The sequence below is a fragment of the Accipiter gentilis genome, chromosome 8 (genome assembly GCF_929443795.1).
Source record: "Accipiter gentilis chromosome 8, bAccGen1.1, whole genome shotgun sequence".
In the NCBI taxonomy this organism is placed as follows: domain Eukaryota; kingdom Metazoa; phylum Chordata; class Aves; order Accipitriformes; family Accipitridae; genus Astur; species Astur gentilis.
Window position 1 is genome coordinate 33362544 of NC_064887.1, and position 21629 is coordinate 33384172.

At 48.4% G+C, this 21629-nt stretch overlaps 1 protein-coding gene across 1 annotated transcript in view; it reads left to right on the plus strand.

Annotated features, from left to right (window-relative positions):
* PAPPA2 (pappalysin 2) overlaps positions 1-21629 on the plus strand; it is a 94605-nt gene that overhangs the window by 18256 nt on the left and 54720 nt on the right. Inside the window, exons 3-6 of the mRNA XM_049808511.1 lie at positions 10799-10944; positions 18235-18528; positions 19281-19473; positions 21008-21129. Of these exons, the coding sequence (XP_049664468.1) occupies positions 10799-10944; positions 18235-18528; positions 19281-19473; positions 21008-21129 (755 nt within the window). The remainder of the gene's footprint in view (positions 1-10798; positions 10945-18234; positions 18529-19280; positions 19474-21007; positions 21130-21629) is intronic.

Here is a 21629-nt window from a genome sequence, read left to right on the forward strand (position 1 = left end):
TGTATTAACTTTCAAGTGTGTACAGGCTTTGGTTGTTTGGCAGACCCAAACGATGCTTTAGGGCTGAAGTGCTGTAAGAAATGCTGCATTTGTGGATCTGTTATCGGTGGGACAGGGTTTTCCATTTTGAATTATACAGGAATGTTACACCTCTGAGGTTGTATGAGGAAAGATGTTGGGAAGATGACCTTGCAAAGATGAGGTCCTTGTCTCTCTGCCCTGGGAAGGAAAGCCTTTGGGGCTGCTGGTCTTGTGGTGGACCCTAAAGCAGACTGTGGGGGTGTGAACATGGTGGGACTGCAGGGGATCCCTGCAGGTTGCCTCTGGATGAGAAGTAGCTCAAGAGATGGAAGGCCAGTGACCAGGGGCTTGACAATGTGGGGGAGAAGGGGCAGGAAGAGTAGATGTCCCCACTGGAACATTGCTGGTAGCTCTTTCCGTGCATGGGAGGCGAGAGCTCTGCCAGTCCTAAAATGTACTGTGGAGCAGAAAGACCCTGCATGTCCCTGCTGAGCACTGGTGATGGAGCGTTACAGCTCTGGCAGGTCCTCCTCAGGAGGGGACCTAAAGAGCTGGGACCTGTCGGTGTGGCTGTCGTCCCCTCTGAGAGCAGCCTTCAGTTTTCAGGGGATGCACCAAGGATGGGCGAACAGCAGAAAGGGGTCCCCGCTCCAGCTCCCACGTCTTGATAGGCAGAGAAGCACAGGAGGGAGCTTTGCGATCCAGCTGTCCTTTCTGATTAGGGCTTTGCTGCTTACCATCTCTGCCAGACAGCAACAACTCTCATGACGTGGGCTGGCTGCCGAAGTCAGTTGAAAGCTACTGTGCCCCCTTGGAGGAGAGGTCAGGTAGTCCCTGCTGAGCCAGGGGCCGTGCGTCCCTTGTTTGTCTCGCTTCATGCCTCCTTCAATCATCTTCACCGCAGTCCTCTGCTCCCTTCTGCAGCCCTGGATTTCTCTGCTATGTGTGCCTGCTCCTGACCCAGCACTCCTCTTCCCTCTGCACTGTCACCTCTCTGAGCCATTTCTTGCTGGGGGATTATGTCTGTGCTATGGAGCCACGTCTCGATGCCTCCTCCCTGAGGCCACTGTGAAAAGATGTCCCTTCTCCTCCAGCAACATGGTGATGCCAGATGATATTTGTGATGGGAATGGAGGAGACAATGTGGTGAATTGGCCCTCCCCTTCTTAAGAGAATTTAATTTGGGGCAGACGAAGGGGAACATGGGGGTTCCTGTCCCTGGGGAGAGTGTAGACATGTATTCCTAGAGCAAGTGTTGTGGGACTTTGTCCTGGGATCGTGATGTAATGACTTCTGTGTCAGGCACCAGGACGACCTGACCTTTTGGGATCATTGGTGGTTGGTATTGGTGCTTTCTGCAGTGTAGGATTGACTCCTCCAGGAGCTCAGGAGAGACTGTAGGTCTGCCAAGTAGTCACAACCATTGGAATTTTTTTGGAAACTGAAGTGCAACTTAGACAAAATGCTGATGCCTGGGTTCAGATGAGTAGTTCTCAAAAAACTTACCTTCTCCTAAGATGTCCTAGGGCTGGTGGTACCTCAGGAAACCTACACAGGCACATGGACATGTGCTGGGATTCCCAGCAAAGCCATCCCAAGAGGCCCTCAGACAGGCCATGGTGCCCATCATATGCATGGCAGCTAGTAGCTGAGTGAGGCAGTAAGCCAGCCTTGTCCTGAGGGTGCAAACATGAAACCAGTGTTTTTCAATGATCCAAGCATCTGATGCACTTGTGATTAATCTGGCTGAACTCAGATCTACTGAACATCCCTGTCCCTTCAGATGAGCAGTGGAGGGAAATTCCCAGTCCTGCAGTGCAGGTCAGAAATCCCAGGGGCTGGAGGCTGATGATGCAGATACTTTAGCATCCTCCAAGAGAAGCTTCAAATTTGGCAAAGCCACAAGAGGAGGCTGTATCTGAAGACAGAAGATCTTCTGACCTCCCCTTCCAATGCTAGGGGGTATGCAGCCATTGGCATGGGTGTCCTGAGGGTGCCCACCATGCTGCAAGAGCACAGCTGGGGGTAAACTTCTCCTGAGGCTTATTCTCACATATTCAACACAAGTGGGGGACTATCTTTGGTTCAACCCGTGTGCCACGTGCAACCAGCCTTAAAACTGATCCCTGCTCCTTCACCCTGCATGTAAGCTGTCAACAGATCTGTAACAAGATCCAGAGAGGAAACCAGCATGTCGCAGAAAAGCAAACAGTGTCTGAGCAGGCTGGTGTGGAGGAATTAACATGGGTTTCCTAAAGTCAGGTGCCCTGGTGTAGTGCCAGAGGCAAAGACAAGTCCTTAATGCCTGACTGTGGCTTCCTAAGAGAAAGGCCAACAAGCACAGCATGCCTTTGCCTGTGTTCACACTGGCAGGGTCTGGGATCTGTCAGTGCAGACACCTGGTTAAAAATTTGGCATCCTGGGCAGTATATTCAAAGTTTGCCCAGAAAGGGCATTGTACGTCCTTCGCTGACCTTCAAGTGATCACATCTACATCAGTCCCTGGGTTTAAGCATTTCTATTACTTTTTTGAAAGATGGAGTAGGAGGCTGAAAATAATAACATGAAGACCCTTATACCTGAAAATCTGTAAGGTCTGTCAGGGAGAGGACAACCAGATCAGCCTGTCTTGATATGATCTTTGTTCACCCCTGTAGACATCACTGCATGTATCATATTAGCTGTTCTCCAGTCATATGCCCTGCGGCCAGTCCTTCTGGATTTGGGGTGGCATTTCCCCAGGCTCCTGCTCCAAATGTATTACATCCACTGAGTCTTGCTTATCTATGAACATTTCTATTTCTGCACTCTTCCCTCCTGCTTTTTGCCCCTTATTCTGTATCCCTACATCCTGCCCCCTTCAGAGGTGGGACTCACTGACACCTCCCAACCAGTTCATCTTCTCTCCCACCCAGTCCAAATGGCACTTCAGACCCCATCCAATTGCTGCCACCGTTGTTTTTTTTTCCTTTATCTTGAGCTCTGCTCCAGTACCATGCCTTTAATCTTGTAACCCAGTGGAAGGGAACTTGAATTCTGCCTCACAATCCTGAATAAAGGTGGAGACCATACATTAATTTTGTCCAGGGATGCATCTCAATTACGCTGAGCTTCAGCTCCACCTTCCCTGCTCAGCAGATTTGCTTCTTTCTATTGCTCTTTTTATTTCTAAAAGGGTCTTTTACTCTTTATTTTCACTGGAGTCAGCTTGATTTCAGGGGATTCCCATTTCACCCAGTTCTCCCCAGCATCTCGGATGCAGCTGGTGTCTGCTTGTCAGTCCTGGTTTTCAGTTCTTAGTTCAAGGCCTGTGTTCATCCCCCCATTTAAATTAATCTGAATCAACTCATTATTAGTTCAGGCCAAGTTTTCTTTCTCTCATCAGCTCTTCCATAATTTCTATGCTACTTACCAAAACCAGGTCTAAAATAGCATTGCCTTTGGCTGGTTCAGTGATGATTTAGTGAATAACTTTTTAGCAAACACTTCCAGGAATAGCTGGGTCATGCCATTGTTAGCAGTGCTTATTCTTCAGCCTATCTCAGGGCAAAATGCCCTGCAGGGCTTTCTGGTCTAACACTAATGTTATTGTCTTCCTTTCCCAAATCTGACCTCAAGAAGTTGCGTACTACCATCTGATGTAACTGGGAGCTTTCCTGCTGTGTGCTAGTGATCTGCAGCCTTTTTGGCACCTTTCCCCAGTAAATCTATATGGAAGGGTCACAGCCTCGAACCACAACTTGTCTTTTTGATCCCATTTGCAGCTTTGCCAGTGCAACTCTCTGACACTGCAGCATCTGCTACTGCTTCAGTCCCAAAGCCAAATCCACCACAAGGAGATTGAGGGTTACCTCTGAGTCCAACAGGAATTGCTTATATGTAAGGGAAACCCCTGATCCTGAAGGCCCTCACATAGAACTGTTTTGCACTGTCACCCTCTTTGACATCTTGATACTCAGCCACTCAAGCAAATTTTAAACTGTCTCTTAAGCGGTGCTGCCAGCGAAAGCTGCTTCCTAGGCTGTTCTTCTACTCATGCTGTCAGTGCCTCAGAGGTGGGTTTTTCCCGGCACGTCCAAGAGGTGTGCGATACCCTCATCCCTTGTGTACCCAAATGCTCTTTGGCTGGAGTCCAACACCCAGTGAAGAGGATGAGAGATTCCTGAGGACTACAGGGGGTATTATTCCAGCAGTGTTGTGCCTCCCATGATCCCAAGGGAATGTCTTGCTGTTCCTCAGCCTTCCCTTCACCCCTTGCATGTGTGTTGTATCTGGCTGTGTTACCAACGCCTGTCCGGATGAGAGTCATTTGGATGTTACTGCCTTGTCAAGTTGTCATGATGCTGGCAATGATGTTTGTGGCATACCAGAACAGTGCTGGACTAGAGTCAGAGCTCCTAGACCATGGTCATGGGGATACAAGTAGTCTTAACAAATACAGAAGGACTTAAGCTATTGCCTGAAAATACAGCATCCTTCCAGCTGCATTAATGCCAGAAATTTCAGGGCAGGTAAGCTCAGAGTGTGAGGCAGCTGCAGTTACGAGAGCCACCATCGGTCTAGTCTGGAGGCAAGTAACCCATTTTGGTTTGTGCGCTGTGCCAAGATGGTACCATGTCCTGTTTATGTTGTGGTAGTGGGCTTTGTCTGCCTGAGGCAAGGCTGAGCATCGCCTGGGAATTCATGTGATGGGAACAGGGATGAGGGTTTACAAACTCTAGCAAGGAAGGTTCATATATGCAAGCAGAGAGCCTGAGTCTGGAGGATTATCTCTTTAGACACCCCCCCAGAGTCATCATGGAGAGGAGCCCTTTGGTGGGGTGAATCAGAAGATGTTCACTTTGGCTCACCATCTGGAGGAGCATGTTTCTTCACTGATGATATGGAGAGTTTAGAGAGTCTGCTCTCTGAAAATATTCATGCCACTTGATTCAGCACCCATCTTCACGGACTGAGTTGCAGCTCTTGGGCTTGTGGCTGCTGCCTCAGAAGCAAGGTTGCTGTGTGTTGCGTTAACCCTTTGCAGCCTTGGGGGAATGTGTTGTCCGCACAACAAAAATGTTTTGGCAGGCTGATGCTTGTTCCTGGGAAGCCTGAGGGATTCCTCATTTGTCAAGCAGGGGTTTGGGGGAAAAGGGAGCCTCCCTGCTTGGCGGGGGGGGGGGAGTAGGAAGAGGAATTTCCTTGCGGTGGATGAAGGACATGAAAGCAGAGCCAGGAATCCCCTGTGACTTCATTAGACTCTATGGTTAGCTGGAGCTGGCTGGGTCTCAAGTATTTTCCAGCTGTCCATGGAGGGCACTTGGACAGCTTCCACCCAACCCCACTCCCACATCCCCACTGAAACGTCTACAGGGAAAAGACTCCTATTTTTGAATTGCAGTGGAATTCCTGTGGCATTACACACTGCATCCTTTGCAGTACCCAGAGAATTCAGTTTGATTTATGATACTGCATGGGGTACATGCTGGCCTCACTTTTCATTTGGAAGTGCCATCTTTTGCCTTTCAGTGGTAATGGCCACTGTTGTGGCCCCAAGACTTCCTGTTATGTTGTGGCTCTCACTAGAAAGTGCCACTCTTGCTCCTTTTGTCCCACCTTAAGCCACATCAGGCTTGCCTTACAGCTTGATTGTCCATGCTACTGCCCCAGACATTAGCAGATCCTCTCCTCTCTCCCACCTGTGCACCAGCAGTGGTCCCGTTGCTGCTGCCAGAAATTGCTGCCGGGAAAAGCAGCAACAACCCTGTCTGTCTAGAGTATATCAAGTCTTCTCCTTTGACCAAGCCAGCTTAGAGCTTGACTTGCATCCACAAGTGCAAAGATGCTGTCTGCCCTATGGGCCAGGACAAAATTGTCCAAGGAAAAGCATGAGAAAGGAGTGTGAGGGTTCTCCAGGGAGGCCTGGGATCATGGGTCGAGTGTGATTTTTCAACTGATCAGAAAGGAAGCTTTGGGTCTTTAGACCTTAGTGTAGTAAGGTCTAGTGCAGAGTAATAGTTTTCCGTGCAAAGCTGTAGTCGTTTGATTGCTTTCCCATTTGATGTGTTGGGGTGATGCATAGAGGGTGGAGCAGGACTCTAAGAAGAGATGCATGATGATAGGACAGGAAACAATGGATGCAAGTTGGAACAGGAGAAATTTGTATTAGACATAAGGAATTTTTTCTACCATGAGGGTGGTTAAATACTGGAACACATTACCAAGACAAACTGTGAAACCTCTGTCTTCAGAGCTGTTCAGGTCTCAACTGGACATGGCCTGGAGCAACCTGGTTTAATTAGACCTGTTTCGAACAAGGCAGTCAGACTAGATGACCTGTGGAGGTCCTCTCCATCTGCAGTTATAAGTGATTCCACTATTCTGTAGTAACATAGTCACTAAAGCTGCTGCACTTCATCTTCCTTTCCTTTTTTTGATAGCCTGGAATGTCACACAACGACAGCGCATCATTAGGTCCCATACAGAGCCATGTGCTCCTGACCCAGCACCAGGTCTGCACAAGCATCAGTGTGGCTCCACTGTGCTGCTCTAGAGCAATACAAGGTCCAGGCTTCTTCCCCATCTTGCTTTCTGCCCACCATGAGTCCCCACAAGTAAAACAGTATGCAGTGTGGTACCTAAGCCTGCCTTAGAGCCAGATTGTCAGCTAGTGTTATTCAGTAGAATTTTAAGTCAAGAGTGTCACAGGTCAGCACCATCATGAAGGAGGCCCTCATATCTGGACTCGTTCCCTCAAATACCATAATTTCAGGTGGTGTTCATGCCCATTTCTAATAATGGCAGTCCATAGCCCTCTCATCCCTAATCTCTCTGTGTTGTTGCCTATACTCCTCTTGCAAGCTCCACTCTCCCAGGGTTGCAAATACTCCTCAGGTCAAGGCGGTATTAACATGCAACTAGCTGCTCACCAATGAGCTTTGGATGCTCTTGGAAAAACATTTGCTTTGAATCTGGAAAACCTGATGGCCCTTCTCTGTCTCTCTTCTATCCTCTGCCCTATTCTTTGAGGTTGTTTTTTTTGCTGCTTAGCTGATAGCTGTGCCTTCATGTGTCCTTCTGGCCTTCCTTGTGTTTGTGTGTTAGCTTGCAGTGCCCACCCTGCTGTAAATACCATCTAGTTTGGAATACTCTGGTCTTGTAGGCGTTGAGAAGCTATTTGGGGAGCAGAGGAGAGGGCTGTCACTTAGGCTGTTTGTGGAGACCAAAGGCTGCTCTGCCTTCCCCCTGGGAAAATCACAGAAGCTCTGAAGAAGAGGGAGATCATGACCTTGGCAGTAAGTGACAGGCAAAGACGCCAGTTACATGCTCCTTGTTTAAGATAAGGATGCCAGTGGGAAATGCGGATTGAGGGGAATTAGAGTTGTCCATTCTAAAGCTGTTTTGGTCTTGGTCATATCTTTGGGGATGCCAGCAGGAGGATATTTGTGCTTTCCATGTTGTCGTGGGTGAAATGGGGATCCTTTCCTCTCCTCCTCCATCCATCTGAGCATCTCTCGGTGCTGGAATGGCTCCCCCTACCCCTGACACAGCCCTGAACCATCCAAATCTCTCAATGGAGGAAATTACAGTTATTTATAATTAAGGGTTGACAAAAAATGTTGCTAGTGTCAAGGGAATGGCAGGCGACAGCCAGAAAAACATCGTGTCTCCAGAAGAGGGGCAGCAGGAATATCCCTCTGAATAGGGCTGACGTCAGCTCTCGGAATTTGGAGAGCCTGGAAGGTTTGGGGCTATTTTTCCAAGATATCATAGGTCAGGAATCAATGTTATTTTTAAGCCTGTGTCCCCCGAGCAGCTCTGGTGCATGAAGGAGACTTTCTCTCCCCCTTCCCCCTCCTTTATGCTCTATTTCTATGAAATTTTTGCTTCTCTTCTTCCGAGTCATGCTACAAATATGTCCTTCAGGTTTGTTTATTCTTCTCCCTATCTATTCCTCCCAGCCTGCTCCTGTCTTGGTTGGGTTGAAGGGATGGCGTCAGCGTGGCGCGTGTCTGGGATGCTCAGGCGAGACATCACAGAGAAGAGATCATGTTCTCCTAATTTGCCATTTCCGGTTGGGAGAGTTTTCTCTCCACAAGCTGATGTGGCTGGGGAAAGTGTTCTGGGAATGCTGCTTTGTGGTGGGAGATCTCGGGGCCTGGTGAAGACAAGCTGGTCATCTCATCTCACCATTAAATGCTGCCATATAGTCCAGCCAAGATTTTCTAAAGTGACTGAAGTTTCAGAGCTGCTTTGTTGTTGGGAAGGTGGGTGAGATGTCTCCAGCCCAGGATGGCCTATTGGGGCTGGCTGATAGGGGAGAGGTAGTTAGCAGATCCTGATTATTTGACACTTACTGAGTCAGCAATGGCTTCTGAAAGTCTATGCTATTTTAGGTCCAGGGAAGTGGCCATCCTTGGGTTTACTGAGCTCTTCTCCACAAGCCATCCTGCTCTAGTCTACTTCTGGAATTCTGTTCCTCTATTTTTCCATTTTTCCTCCTTCTCTTCCATTTGCTCTAGCAACCTCTCTCTTTCTAAACAAGTTTGTGGGTATAATAACTTGACTAGGGATCTTGCCATCTCAAACAGTGTATTTGCACATCTCTTGTTGCTTTCCCTTCTCAATTCACATTTCAGATAAGAACATGCCTTTTTCCCCTTAGCCCATGCTCAGCTTTTTTGCTTCCTTCCTTCCTTCCATAATTCAATGTGGTGGGGAATGCACTAATGGACACCACTTTTACAGAAGTTATTCATTCAAATATAGCTGGTATGCCTTCATGGCTAGTCCAGTGTAAAGAAATGATCGCATTGCCTTCATAATCTCTCTGTGCAGCTCAAAGATGCCAATTGCTCCTGGAAGCATGGGAACAAGCGAAATGCTTTCCACCACCTTAATGTTGCTGTTGGCCTTATGCTGCAAGTTTAGTCATTCTTATGACATATTTCCACAATGGTGCATTTCCATCATCATTCCACAGTGATGTATTTGAAGCCTTTCCATGAGTTTTTTTCCCTGCTTAGAATCTCTTAATGGCTTCACAAACTGCGAGTCAGGGTCCTCAGATTTTGAAGACTTAGAGACGGGTCTTAGAGACTTAGAGACGATGTCTTCTATGGCTACCTGTCTCAGCCCATGACGTTGATGGCGCTGATGATGGAAATGGTAGTAATTGATTTAAAAGAGTATCTGGCATTTGCAGCACAGCCCAAGTCTCTACAATTCCACTGCTGCTATTATTGGAATTATTATTGTTATTACTGAGTTAGATCCTGATCATTTTACATAGCTGAGGACATCAACTCCCTAAAGATCAACACTGGGACTGAGGGTGTACTGGCGAATGCAATATAGACCTCTGACCTGTGCAGAAACAACCATGCAGAGGGGAGAGTGAAACCTAAATTTCCTGACTGCTGTTTTTTTTCTCCAAGTGCTGAGAGACATGCCATGTTGTGAGGATCTTTTCGTGGACACCAGACATATCCATGGGTGTTAGTGCTCTGCTGCAATGCCTATTGCCTACCTACCTCTCCCAGTCCATTACTTTCCCATGCCCCTTAGAAATGGATGTCTTTGACATACCCATTCTAGTATTTTTTCTGTTCCTGCAACTCTTTATTCCCAGCTCTGGAAATGGGAGGAGAGACATCCAGCAGTGTTGTCAGTAGGCTTTCACCCCTAAACATGCCCTTTGGTGGATCTGTCTCCCAAGATGTCCCTCCCTCCCCATTAAGCTTATTTTGGGAGCTCCTATGCTTCCCTGGCCTGGCTTCTGTAGACATCCCATACCTTGTCTCAGAAAGGATTCAGATCATGTGCAGAGAGACAGATTCACGTGAAGTGGGCCTTGCTGTTGACTCAGTGCTGGGGGGGACCCAGGCAGTCCTCTTCTCCAAGGTCTGTTTTGGGCAGAGCTGTGAGAGAGATTTCTTGGAGCAAATTCTGAGATACCTTTTTCTCATGCTCTTCCCTATACAATACACAGGAATGGGGGTGAGGTAGCACGTTTCTTGACATGTTATGTGCCTGTGCTCTGCAGGGGATCCCTTGTTTTTACCATGCACTGCCACGTCTAGCATACTGGTTGTCCTGGGGAAAAGGGATAGAGTGGAGGTCATGAGCTTCTCCAGACAGACTAGAGGTGCTGGAGAAGAGACTTCTTGGCCCTAGCTGACAAACCCTCTCTGCTCCCAAGAATAAGGTTTGATGTCCATCCCTGACCTGTATCAGAGACAGCCCCTGAAAACTCTTGTTGGAACCAGCTGGAGCTCTGGATTCCTTTCTCTCTCCTCACGTCTTGAGGAAAACTCACTCCCTCCTGCCTTCAGGTTCCATTGTTTTGATGCCAAACCCCTTCTCTTTTCCCTAGCAGGACTGACCTGTTTCCTTTCTTCACTCATTGTTTCTCCTCCCATTTTTCCTTCTTTTATACTATTCTTTGGGTCTCTTCTCTCCTTGTTGTTGGAAAACCTTCTCTAAGAATAGAACTCATCAAGAAAGCTGCTGTAACTAGCAAAACTTCTTTAGATTTGCATGACCGTCTCCCACACAAACCCCTCACTGGCAGAACTTGCACCTTAGAGAGCAGAATGAGTAGTATCATGGGACATCCTGTTGAAACTTGCTGAATTTTGCCATGCTTTATCAAATGCTGTTGGTTTCAGAGACTTGAGGATGTGGGTTTCCAGGTCTGCTGTACCCTTTCCAGGATATCTATGGGTGGCTCCTCCTTTTCCTTTTTGCTCCATTGAAGTCGATGTTGACTATCTCCTCTCCCTTGACCTTGCAGGGCATACATGAGCGTGAAGGAGCTGAAGGAGGCACTGCAGCTGAACAGCACCCACTTCCTCAATGTTTATTTTGCCAGTTCGGTGAGGGAAGAGTTGGCTGGTGCTGCCACTTGGCCATGGGATAAAGAAGCCCTTACTCACCTGGGTAAGTAAGCTACCCCACTCATGGGGTCTCAAGGTTGTTGGTTTTCCTCTTTCTTGGTTGACTTGGCAAAAAGAGGCAGCCATGATTTGGCTCAGCATTGAGGATGTTTAATAAGAAGGTCATGGTAACAGGCTTTGGGTGTACCAATAGCTGCTGCTGTGGGAAGGAAAGGTGCTACCTGTTCACTGTGTCCATGTGGATAAGGTGGTGGGGTTACGTCCTGACAAGGGAATTCCAGGTTGTGATGAGAAACTTTTAATGGTGAAGACAGTGAAACAGCGGGACAGAGAACTTTGGGGAAGGAGAGCTGCAGATTCACCATCAGTGCAGGCTCTGGAGAGGGGTTTAGACTCGCATTTGGCTTCTCTGGGACTTTCCAGGTCTATCTTCCAGGACTCTGGAAATGGTGAACTTCACTTTGCAGCACATAATGACAAACAGATAAACCAGGAGTGTCAGTGATTTCAGAGCCAAGACTCCAGATTTGAGCAACTCCAGAGCTGACCAGGCAGTGAGCACTGACCACTTCCGAATCCAGCTACAAATGTGAGGATGACTATCAAATTAAATGATGTTTTTATAACTTGGCTTACTACCTGCTGGAGGCAAGGTTCTCCTTGGCTTCAGTGAATTCAAAGCAGACCCTTAAGGTCATCAGCCCTGGCAGGCTACAAAACAGTCAAAATGGCAACAGCTTCACTAGAATGTAAATGTATTGTAAGTGTTTTCTCTTATTTCTGCTGTCTCTCTTTTTCCTGCCTCTCCCTCCACCTCTTCAATGTCAGAGTTTTCTGGCAAAGCCCTTTACACTTAGCAGTCAAAACATCTAAAGTGTTTCTCAATAAGTAACTGGAAATAATTACTCCTGACACCTGCACAGCAGACCTAGACCTTCTGCTTTTACAAGTGCGTGATGTTCAACCCTTAAAAGTTTTACGCTGCTGTTAAAGACCTGTTTTAAAGTTCTTTTTTGCCAGTTTCCCTCCCTCAATGAGTTTCAGGACTGTTTTTTCAATAGCATATTCCTACAGTTGCTTGTTGAGGAAGGCAAATCTCCATGAAATTTATTCCTTCAGCTTCCAGAAATCGCTTCCAAGGCTCAGCCTGACAATCATCTTACTACAGCAAGTGCTTCAGCCACACATGTTCTCTTCAGACCCCTCCCAGTGGCTCACAAGGAATTATACGGAGGGGTAGTCAGGGTGACGGGTTTCATCATGAGCTTGCGTCTAGCTCTGGTCTCAGTTTGTGTCCAGCCAGGGACACAAAAGGTGGTACCATCTGGAAATGTTGGATCAGGGTTTTACCATGGAGGTTCAGGGGAAAAGGGGTGTTGTCTTGGCTCTGGTGCCAGAGCTGTAAAGTATGAAGTTGGATCTGAACTTCTCTGAGGCTCTGGCACAGACTGAAGACTTTGGTTCAAGACTGTCTTTGGTTTTAGATTTAATGAGCTCAGGAGGGCTGGTTGCAGACTCTGTTCTCTGTAAACAGTAGGCTCCACCACATACATCATCAAGTGTTTTGTACCACGCACAATGTATATTATTGTCCAGCACAGAAGAAACTTAGGACTGAGAAGTTCATGAATATATGGCTTTTGACAAAGCCTCTCACAGGGGGCTACTGGAGAGTCTGAGTAGATGTGAAGGTAAAGCAGTGAGGAAAGAGCAAGGAAAACCTTGGGGCGAGTTGTTACGGATGCACGTGTAACTGAATCCAACAGGTGTTAAAACTCAGATTTATTCTTTAGTAAAAGTTAGTTAGAAGTCTGGTAACATTTTATAAAACCACAGGCTCAATGCTGTAAAGAGAGTTAATACTACACAGCTGACTTAAGAATCCCCAGGATTTAAAGTGATGGCTCCAACACACGCGTATCACTCACCTAAAAGCTGAGGGCTCTCTCCTTCGAGGAGTCACCTCGGGCAGTGCCCTGAGCCCAGGGGGAGTCCCCGACTGCAGACCTGCTGCTCCCAGGAGGGCTGGTTCCACCATGTCCTCCGGTGGGACCCGTTTATACCCCTGCCGAATCTGACCTGTGGTCAGGTAATCCCTATCGGCCAGGAGGGTCACCTCGGTGTACCTGGTGTGTCTCGACTGGCCAGTTCAAATTTCAACCTGCAGCCTCCAGGGTTTCCTTTCCCTTCTCCCTGCCTGGAGAAGTTTTGTTTCCTGCTGGTGGGATGGTGGGGGCGGAGGGGAGGGGGGGGAGTGTACTGCCACACGAGTGAACGGTAGTTAGAGAAAAATTCCTGAGCTTTAAGTACCTAATAGTGACCAGGGGTAGAGACAGGCCTTTACAAGAGAGTAGTCTGTCTCCAAGAAGACAGACTCCTTCCCTTGCACTGAATCTTGCTAATTTCCTGTCTATCCTGACCTTAAAATATTAAGGTCAGCACACAGGCCCTGCTCCCTACATGCCACTGTCTGCTCCCATGGAACAGAAGTGTCATGCTGATTTTTCCCTACACATGTACAGACCCTCTCATGCTTTGGTTCTCCTCCTGAAACAAATTGGTTCCTTGAGTTTGACTTGACTTCTCCAAGAAGCTAACCTGCCTCTTGGCTCCAGAGACTCTTGGTCAGATTTTGCTCTGTTTGTCTCTCTGAATGGGACTTTCTTAGGTGTATTCAAGAGAAGTGCCATAAGTTGTTTTTTAATCTGCCATCTGGACTTTGAATTCCTTAGAAACCATTCTTTCATGACCTTTGAGTGTCTCTTTCAAGAGGGTCCTCCTCACCTTCTTGTTGGCGTCTTCACCTTCTGGAAGTCTTCAGTGAACTTCGTTTTTCATCCCTTTCTCTTCACCTATGCTTGTTTTGGGCTACCAGAGATTAAGAGACTATTCCTATGCTGATGATTTACAGATCTATTGCTCTCCTCCAGATTATTTTCCTGAGTAAATTTGAATTTCAGGCAGCCTTCCTGAAGGTTTACTGATGGTTTACTATTTTAGACCAGTAATAATACCAAGCAACAGCAACTACGTTCAGTGAAGTGTAAGAGATAATTACCGACTTGGAGAGGTGAGCTGGTCTACAATGCTTCTATAGGCAGTATTTCAGCTACTGTGGAGCTCCTAGACAGAGACAACTTGCAGCCAGCTAGCAGCAGAGGTAGAAGATCTCAGGTCTGTTTGCACTGTTTCCTCTAACCATACTGTCTGTCTCAGTCTTTCCACCATAATCACAGCGAGTTCCTCTCAAATTCAGAGTTCTTGCTTGGAGTCTGGAATGAATTTTCTGAGAACTTAGAAGTAAATCTTTTTAACTAGAAAACACAAGGAGTTGAACTCCTGTCCTATAAAAAACCTTAGCTTTCCACAGTGGAAAGCCTTGCCTCAAAAACCCTAGTAATGTAATAATGCAGACGCTTTAAACTTCATGTGTAGCTGCATGTGAACTGTATTAGCATAAACATGGTTGAAAGGCAAGGGATTTGTGAATATTTGATGTTATAAATACTTTCTGCAGTTATATAAGCTGAGGCCAGCTCATATATCTGGCTGAGGTCAGTGGATCCTGAAGGAGGGCCAGCCATTCCATCAAAGGTACCTTAAGCAATGGCCATCTTCCTGTCTGACTAACTGTCATGCGTTTGTTCCATTAATTGCCGTGACTCAGTGTTTGGGAAAGACTGTCCTTGTGATACAGGTTCAGCTTTGGTTTGCTGTTTAAAGATCCTGTGCTTACTTGAGCATGTGTTCCCTACAACAGCCCTGACCCGAGAACAGGTTGGCTTTTTGGGGGCTGGCTTGAACCAGAGTCCTTCAGCATTGCCATTGATCGTGGCTAGAAGCAGGGCAACATCCTGGGACTGGGAGCTTCCAAGGGATGTGTGAGTGAAGATGAAGTGGGATCCACACCAGTGCTAATCATTCAGTGTCCTGATGGACTGGACACCTCTTTTTGCTTGAGCAGAGTTGAGGCTTGACCTTGGGGACATGACCAGCTCTGCAGCTGTAGCTGGTAGATCTGGTCTGGAAGGAGAGGATGTTGTGAGGCCAGACCTGAAGCTTTCCAGCTGCCTGGTCTTGGTTGGGTGAGCAAGTCCAAAGAAAACTCTGGTTCACCTGCCTTGTAGTGCTGGATCCCCTTGATGTCACAGGGACATGACATTGAAGTTTTTAGCTTGGTTGTGTAATGCTGACCTTGGGGGACCTCCTTGGGCTGGTTCTCAGGCATGAGAGGGAGAGTTCATTTAAAGCCCAGTTTAGCCCATCTCCCAAGGCAGGAGGAGGCAGAGGTGAGAAGGAAAGCCTGATCTGTAGAGGAGGGAGAGGGGAGGCTGGTCTTGTGGAAGCGTTCACAACATCCCGACATCTTGCCTTCACAGCCAGGACCCTGCAGAAGGGAAATACAACTTCCTGATCCAAAGCTGGGAGCTCTCCCAGTTCGTCAGGAGCTGTGGGGACAGGGAATGGAGGCACAGGGGTGTTCTGGAAGGAAGGCAGAGTTCTCATGCTGCCATCTGATTAGCTGTAAAAAAAAAAAAAAGTACTAAAAATATGATCATCCTTGTGGAGTGTGGGGGAGGAATGGGATAGGGGAAGCCAGCAGAGAGGAGACGGAGGGACAGGGTATCCCTCCCCTGTGATAGTTTTTTCCCTCCCCATACTGGAATCCTATTTATTCCCCTGCATGGGAAGAACACTGGGTTTCTGCTGGAAGGAGGGCTGCTCGGTCACAGGGCCTCCCATGCCCCTGGTGCTCGGTCCCGTTCCTTGTGGTTAGTGGCGCAGGATGCATGCAGGGCTTTCACATCTCATTTATTTGTTTATGAACATTATTTTCATTCTGCGTGCGCATTCCTCCTTTCAGACCTTTGGGCAGGCAGCCCCCTGCCTTGTTCAGGCTGGGGTTTGGCTGCAGAGATGCCTTTTCTTTTCTCTTTTCTCTTCTCTCATGCCCTGTTTTGACTAAAATGAGAAGCAGCTTTTTTTAATGTGCCCACTGGGTTCTCCATCAATGGGATGCCCTTTGCTATCTACAGCATTTACCAGCCTGGTAATTGAGAGGGGGATGGCTTGCGAAAACCTAATGATTGACAGCACACAACATGAAGGTGCCAAAAGGATTTTTCAACCTCTGCACCTTCTTGTGGCCCATCTCCAGTCAAATGAAGGGTCAAGAGTTGACTGATGGTATGCTAGGTCCTCTGCTTCTGGGGAGAAAGGGAATGCAGCTATTTTGTGACGCATCCTTTACCTCAAGCCAAGCTTCCCTGGGCATAAGATCCACACTGTGGGGAAGAAGAACAACAAACATGAATTTTTAGCTAAGAAACAGTGCCACTTGACAGGTCAGTGGTGTCTCACCGTCCTTCCATGAGTTACACATGCAGGATGCTCCAAAGAAGATGCCACCCTTATTTCTTCACCCTCTTGCAGCCCTGTCAGGCTTGAGAGAATTGCTCAGGGCATCTCTGAAGGCCCCTTTCCAGCCCCAACCCAGTGTTCACCCAGTATGGTTCCACCAGAGGAGTCTCAGACCTGCTTGTGTCCTGCCTGGGACACCGTGATCTGAAGAAAACCCTCTCTTGGAAGGAATGCCCTGTACTTGAGGACATGAGGTAGTCCAGTAGCACACAGAGCTGATCCAGGAGCAGGTTTCCAGCAGTCTGTGCTGTGGCTGGAGACAGGATCACACAGTGGCCCTCTGCCAATTTTAACTTTGCCGGCAGGGGCAGCGATCAGCAGCAGAGGTGCAGTAGCAGAGGCTCTGCTGTGAGGTAGCTGGCACAGTAAATCCTCCAGGGCTCTACAAAGGAGGGAGCAAGCTGTGCCAGAGCCAACTCTTCACTGCACTGCCATCCCAGCTGTCTCGGTTAAAAGTAGTTGGGTAAAACCAGCCTTCCGTGACATGGAGGTATGTCCTGGGGTCTGCTTTTTGCCCCCTCGTGCTTATATTCCCTAGCACTCGATCCACTGTAAGGCAGCATGGAAAAGTGGATGGAACAAGGAAGTGAGTTGAGGAGAGGGGAGGAAATGGCCACTGAAAAGCCTCAAAACAGGGAGAAAAGATGTAGAGATTCCAAAGACATTTTCATTTGGGTGAAATAAAAGTGAGCGAGAGAGGAGAGGTAAGTTTTGCTCTTGAGCATTCTCCATGGACACTTTCTCAGCAGATGTGGTGTAGAGTTGCTGGTACAGGGTGTGCGTCCGAGGTCAGGAGTCAGAGATGCTGGCAGAGAGCAAAAGGAAGACTCTGCTCCACTTAGTTTTCCTCAGCATCATTGCTCCTTGCTCTTCCCATCGCAGGTGGGTGGGCAGGAGAGGAAAAGCACCTTGTCCTGCAGCCAAGGGTCATATCCAGCTCTGTGCTGTTGCTGTCAATATGAGGTGGCACCTCTGAGCACCTTCTGGGGGACTTAGTCTGTACCCATGCTCCAGCATCTTTGACAGTTGAACCTGCATCAGACTGGCTTGGAGATGAACTGCCCCTTTGTGCCACGTTGAGGCAAGGGGCTGGGGTGCCCCAGTGAAGAGGAGTAGGGCTGCGACGAGTGGGGGCTTCTCACCTGGTTTGCTTGGTGCACCTTGCCCACACACAAATCCCTCTGAAGGAGAGGAATGGATCTTCAGAAGCTGCATTTTGGAAAATCTCACTCCAAAATACACAGTGAATTTGAGTCAGGTTTGTGGTAGAAGCTCATATGAGTTCAAATTTACTCCTCAGCATCGGGTTTGGAGGGTGAAGCAGTAGACCACTGATGCTGTCTCAGTAGTGGCCAGAGGCAGTGCATTTGAATCTTCATATGGACTTGTGCTGAAGGTGCCTTCTAGTTGGCACAACCAAGCGTGTCAGGAATTTGCTAGGCACCTCATTCTCCTTGCCTGCCATGGGAACTGATACGCTTTAGCCACCTGTCTAAGCTAGGGAAGGTCTTCTCTGGTTTAAAGGATTATCCCTGTAAACCCAGAACATGTCTCAATTTGGTGCCTTGGCTCCAAACCTTATTTGGAGTTGTGAGAACCAGAGCAGATGCTGAATTATAAACATCTGAAAAGACACAGAGGGAAATGGTAGTTGAAATTATTGAAGATGGTGGGAGGAGTGGTGTAATCAGAAGGGGAAGAAAAACCACCCATCCCATTCCACTCCAAGAGGGCAAAGGAGCCCTCTTCCCATCCTACAAGAGGGTGAATACATCCATCTTCAGGTCTCCATCTGGCGCCTCATTTGTGATGTGGACGCACAATGAGAGGAATTTTATCTAGCACAGGTGAGTAACAGCAGCTGTCTGCTGTCTCTTTCTCTGGATGACATTCTCTGTACTTGCCATTCTAGGTGGAGTTGTCCTCAACCCTGCTTATTATGGTATGCATGGCCACACGAATACCATGATCCACGAAGTGGGACATGTCCTGGGGCTGTACCATGTCTTTAAGGGAGTGAGTGAGCGGGAATCTTGTGACGATCCCTGCAGGGAGACTACTCCGTCTATGGAGACGGGAGACCTCTGTGCCGACACTGCCCCCACCCCAAAGAGTAAATTCTGTCGGGATCCAGACCCTACCAATGATACCTGCGGCCAGACACATTTCACAGGAACGCCCTTCAACAACTACATGAGTTACACAGGTAATGAGTAACCATCCTTAGAAATTTTAAGGGGTCACCTTCCTTAGAAACTTGGGTTTCTCTCCTTTCTGCCTCCATTGAGAGTCCCTTCCCTCATTCCCGAACTGATGTGGTCCCTCCTGGTGTGTTGGGATGTGGCAGGCTTCAGCCTGTGCTTGCAGTAGCTTCTTAACCCCTTTCTTGCTGCAGGCTGTTTCCGTCTCTCCCTCCCTGCCAGTCTCTCACTGGGCATGCATCAAGGCTGTTCTTGTCTGCATGGTGGTATGCATTTGTTCTCCAGTCCTGAAGCAACTTTATTATTATTAATTATCACTACTGCTACTACTATAATTTTGGACCTTTGAGTTGAGCCCTTTTGGCTTGGTTTCCAAAGGCATGCTGTGGAGGGCTGGTGTTCCTCCTGGCAGCCCAGGAGGATCAAAGCCTGCAGAGCAATTTTGTCACCCCTTGCTGAGCCACTGCGAGTCCCACGAGGATGGTGGCGCTGCCCAGGTGTTAGAGCTGATGCGAGCTGGTGTTGAGGCCACCGCAGTCGGGAGCTGCTGTGGCAAGTGCAGGGATGTGGAGCTGCTGAGGCAGTGCCATCTTGTGGCTTTGGGGACACACGACACCAGAGAGTCCTGGCAGAGGAGCAACCACATGCTGGTGTCTCCCGGCTCTTCCCAGAGATCCCCCAAACAGGGTCTGGAGATCAGGAAGGGAGCACGTTGCCAGGTCCCGCCGGCCAATCCCTGCCACCTCTCTTCCCCCAGATGATGACTGCACCAACACCTTCACGCCCAACCAAGTGGCCCGGATGCATTGCTACCTGGACCTGGTGTACCAGCGCTGGGGCCAGAGCAAGAAGCCTGCACCCATCCCGATCCCTCCCATGGTCACGGGGCAGACGCAGGACTCTCTCAGTATCTACTGGCTGCCTCCCATCAGTGGTGTCATACATGAGAGGTAAGGGATCTGCTGTTGCAACGGTCTTGGGCTTGCACCGGAGCCTGCTAGAAGGGACAAGGCACCCTCTATGGTGCAGGACCCCCCCATCCCTCTTTCCCCCTTGGTCATCTCCAGCAGAGCCCTCTGACACAAGAGCCAGACTGCTGCGATGGCCCCACCGGCATGCAGACTCTCCTGCAAGCCTTCTGCTGTCGGGGTGCTGGGAGGGGAAGCCAAAGAGCGTCAGGAGGCAATGCCAATTCTTAAACCCCAGAGTGCAATCACAGAATGAAAAATGAGCTTCATTTAGCACTTATTGTATAAAATAGCCATTTACCAGGAGGAAATGCAGCCTTGTGGTTAAGGCAGGGAGCTCGAACCACAAGAGCTGGGTTTTGTTCCCAGTGCTGTCACGGACTCATGGTGTAACTAACTGGGGGTAAGTCGGGAAATTTTTCAAGCCAGAGAAACGGTGCTGAGGAACCAGAGTTGTTTGGCCAGTGAGCAGTGCATGGCCCTGAGCTCCTGGTGGCTGTTTTCCTTCTCCTCAATACTGGGGACTCACCAAGACCTGGATATGACGCCAATGCTTCTATTCAGCAGCCTGTCTTACTAAAACATTTTGGTTTTCACCAGGTTTTAGGTCTATGCTTTTATTATGGGACCATAAACATAAGTTGGCTCTTGAAATTGTTTTAAAGCTACTTCACAAAGCTCTTGCAATTCAAAGAAAAGTGGTGTTTGAGGGCAATGGGGACAACCCTGGGTCAGCGTTTACTCCCTTTACAAAGAACTGATGCACTCCGCAATGGGCCTTTCATCCCAGGGATAACGAGAGTGTGTACCTATTATGCCCACAGGCATGAGAGCCTCTGAGTGCTGGGTGGCTTTGAGTCATACAAACAAATTGTTTTGGTGGGGAATGGAGTGGTTTGGGAGCAAGAAAACATGGGTTTAAGAGGCAGGTGCTGGGTCTTCAGATCCATCCCCGGCTCTTGCTCAGGAGCTGGTCTATGGTGGGGGTTCTGTATCCCCTGTGATGAACTTGCCAAGGAAAGGTCCTGAGGAGGGTCTTTATCACAGAAAAGTCTCTTTTTCCTTCCTGGAGAGCATAGTGGCAGATAACATAGTGGCACCCTCTTTAATTGACGCTATCGTGACTGTTGTGTAGTCCAGTAGTGACAGAAGTTAAAAACCTGACTCTGGGGTTTAGCAGACCCAAGTGCACCCACCCAACTGCAGACGCACTGCCCTGGGAAGCGTGAAGTCTGTTAGCCCTGCTTTGTGGTAGGGAACAGGTGATGCAATGGCTCATCCGAGACTACCCAAAGAGCCTGTAGAAGAGGAGGGATTAAACCCGGCTTGTCCCACTGTCACTCTTATTATCTTGTCTTTGACAAAGCTTATTTCAATCAGGATGATATACCCAGGGGCTTCCTAAGAGCTTAGCTTTGCTTTTCCAACTTCCTATCTGATCCTGCCTGGACAAACGTGGATGGAAAATTAACCAGTTGTAATTAGACATGCCAATGCCTTTGTCTTCTGCCTTCAGGGAGCAGGACACGCTCTGTGATGACTGTGCGGAGGACGGCACTTTCCGTCAGTATGTGCACGAGGCCTCTTCCCCTCGGGTCTGCGATTCCTCTGGCTACTGGACCCCAGAAGAAGCAGAAGGTAAACACCTCCTCTCTTCCCCTGACTGTGAATCTCCTGGACAGAGATGAGATCTTGTTGGGAAAAGAAAAAGAAGCTTTTTTCTTTTAGAGAGTGAGATGTCTCCTCTTTGGGGAGGTTCCTTAGTGCAGGAAGGAATTCTATGTGCCCAGGAGATACCTGGTAACTGCCAGCTGGCTTTGGACAAACAAACTGACAGCCCAGTCGTTGCACAGGAGTGTGTTAATGAGAGATACTGGTCAAAAGGGAAGGGCATTTCATTGAAATAAAAGTCTTACAACATAAATCTTGGGACCTCATCCAAAACCTTAGGGGCCTTCACAGGCTTTGACGCAGCCTTGTCCAAGGGGAGCCAGAGGAGCTCCTTGCTCAGTCCCACTGAATCTGCACCAGGTCCTGGGCAATCTGGGTTGGATTCCACTCCTCACTGGCAAAGTGAACAGCAGGGTGTCACAACTCATGTTGAGACACAGATGTTGGTTTAGAGACCCACCTTGTGC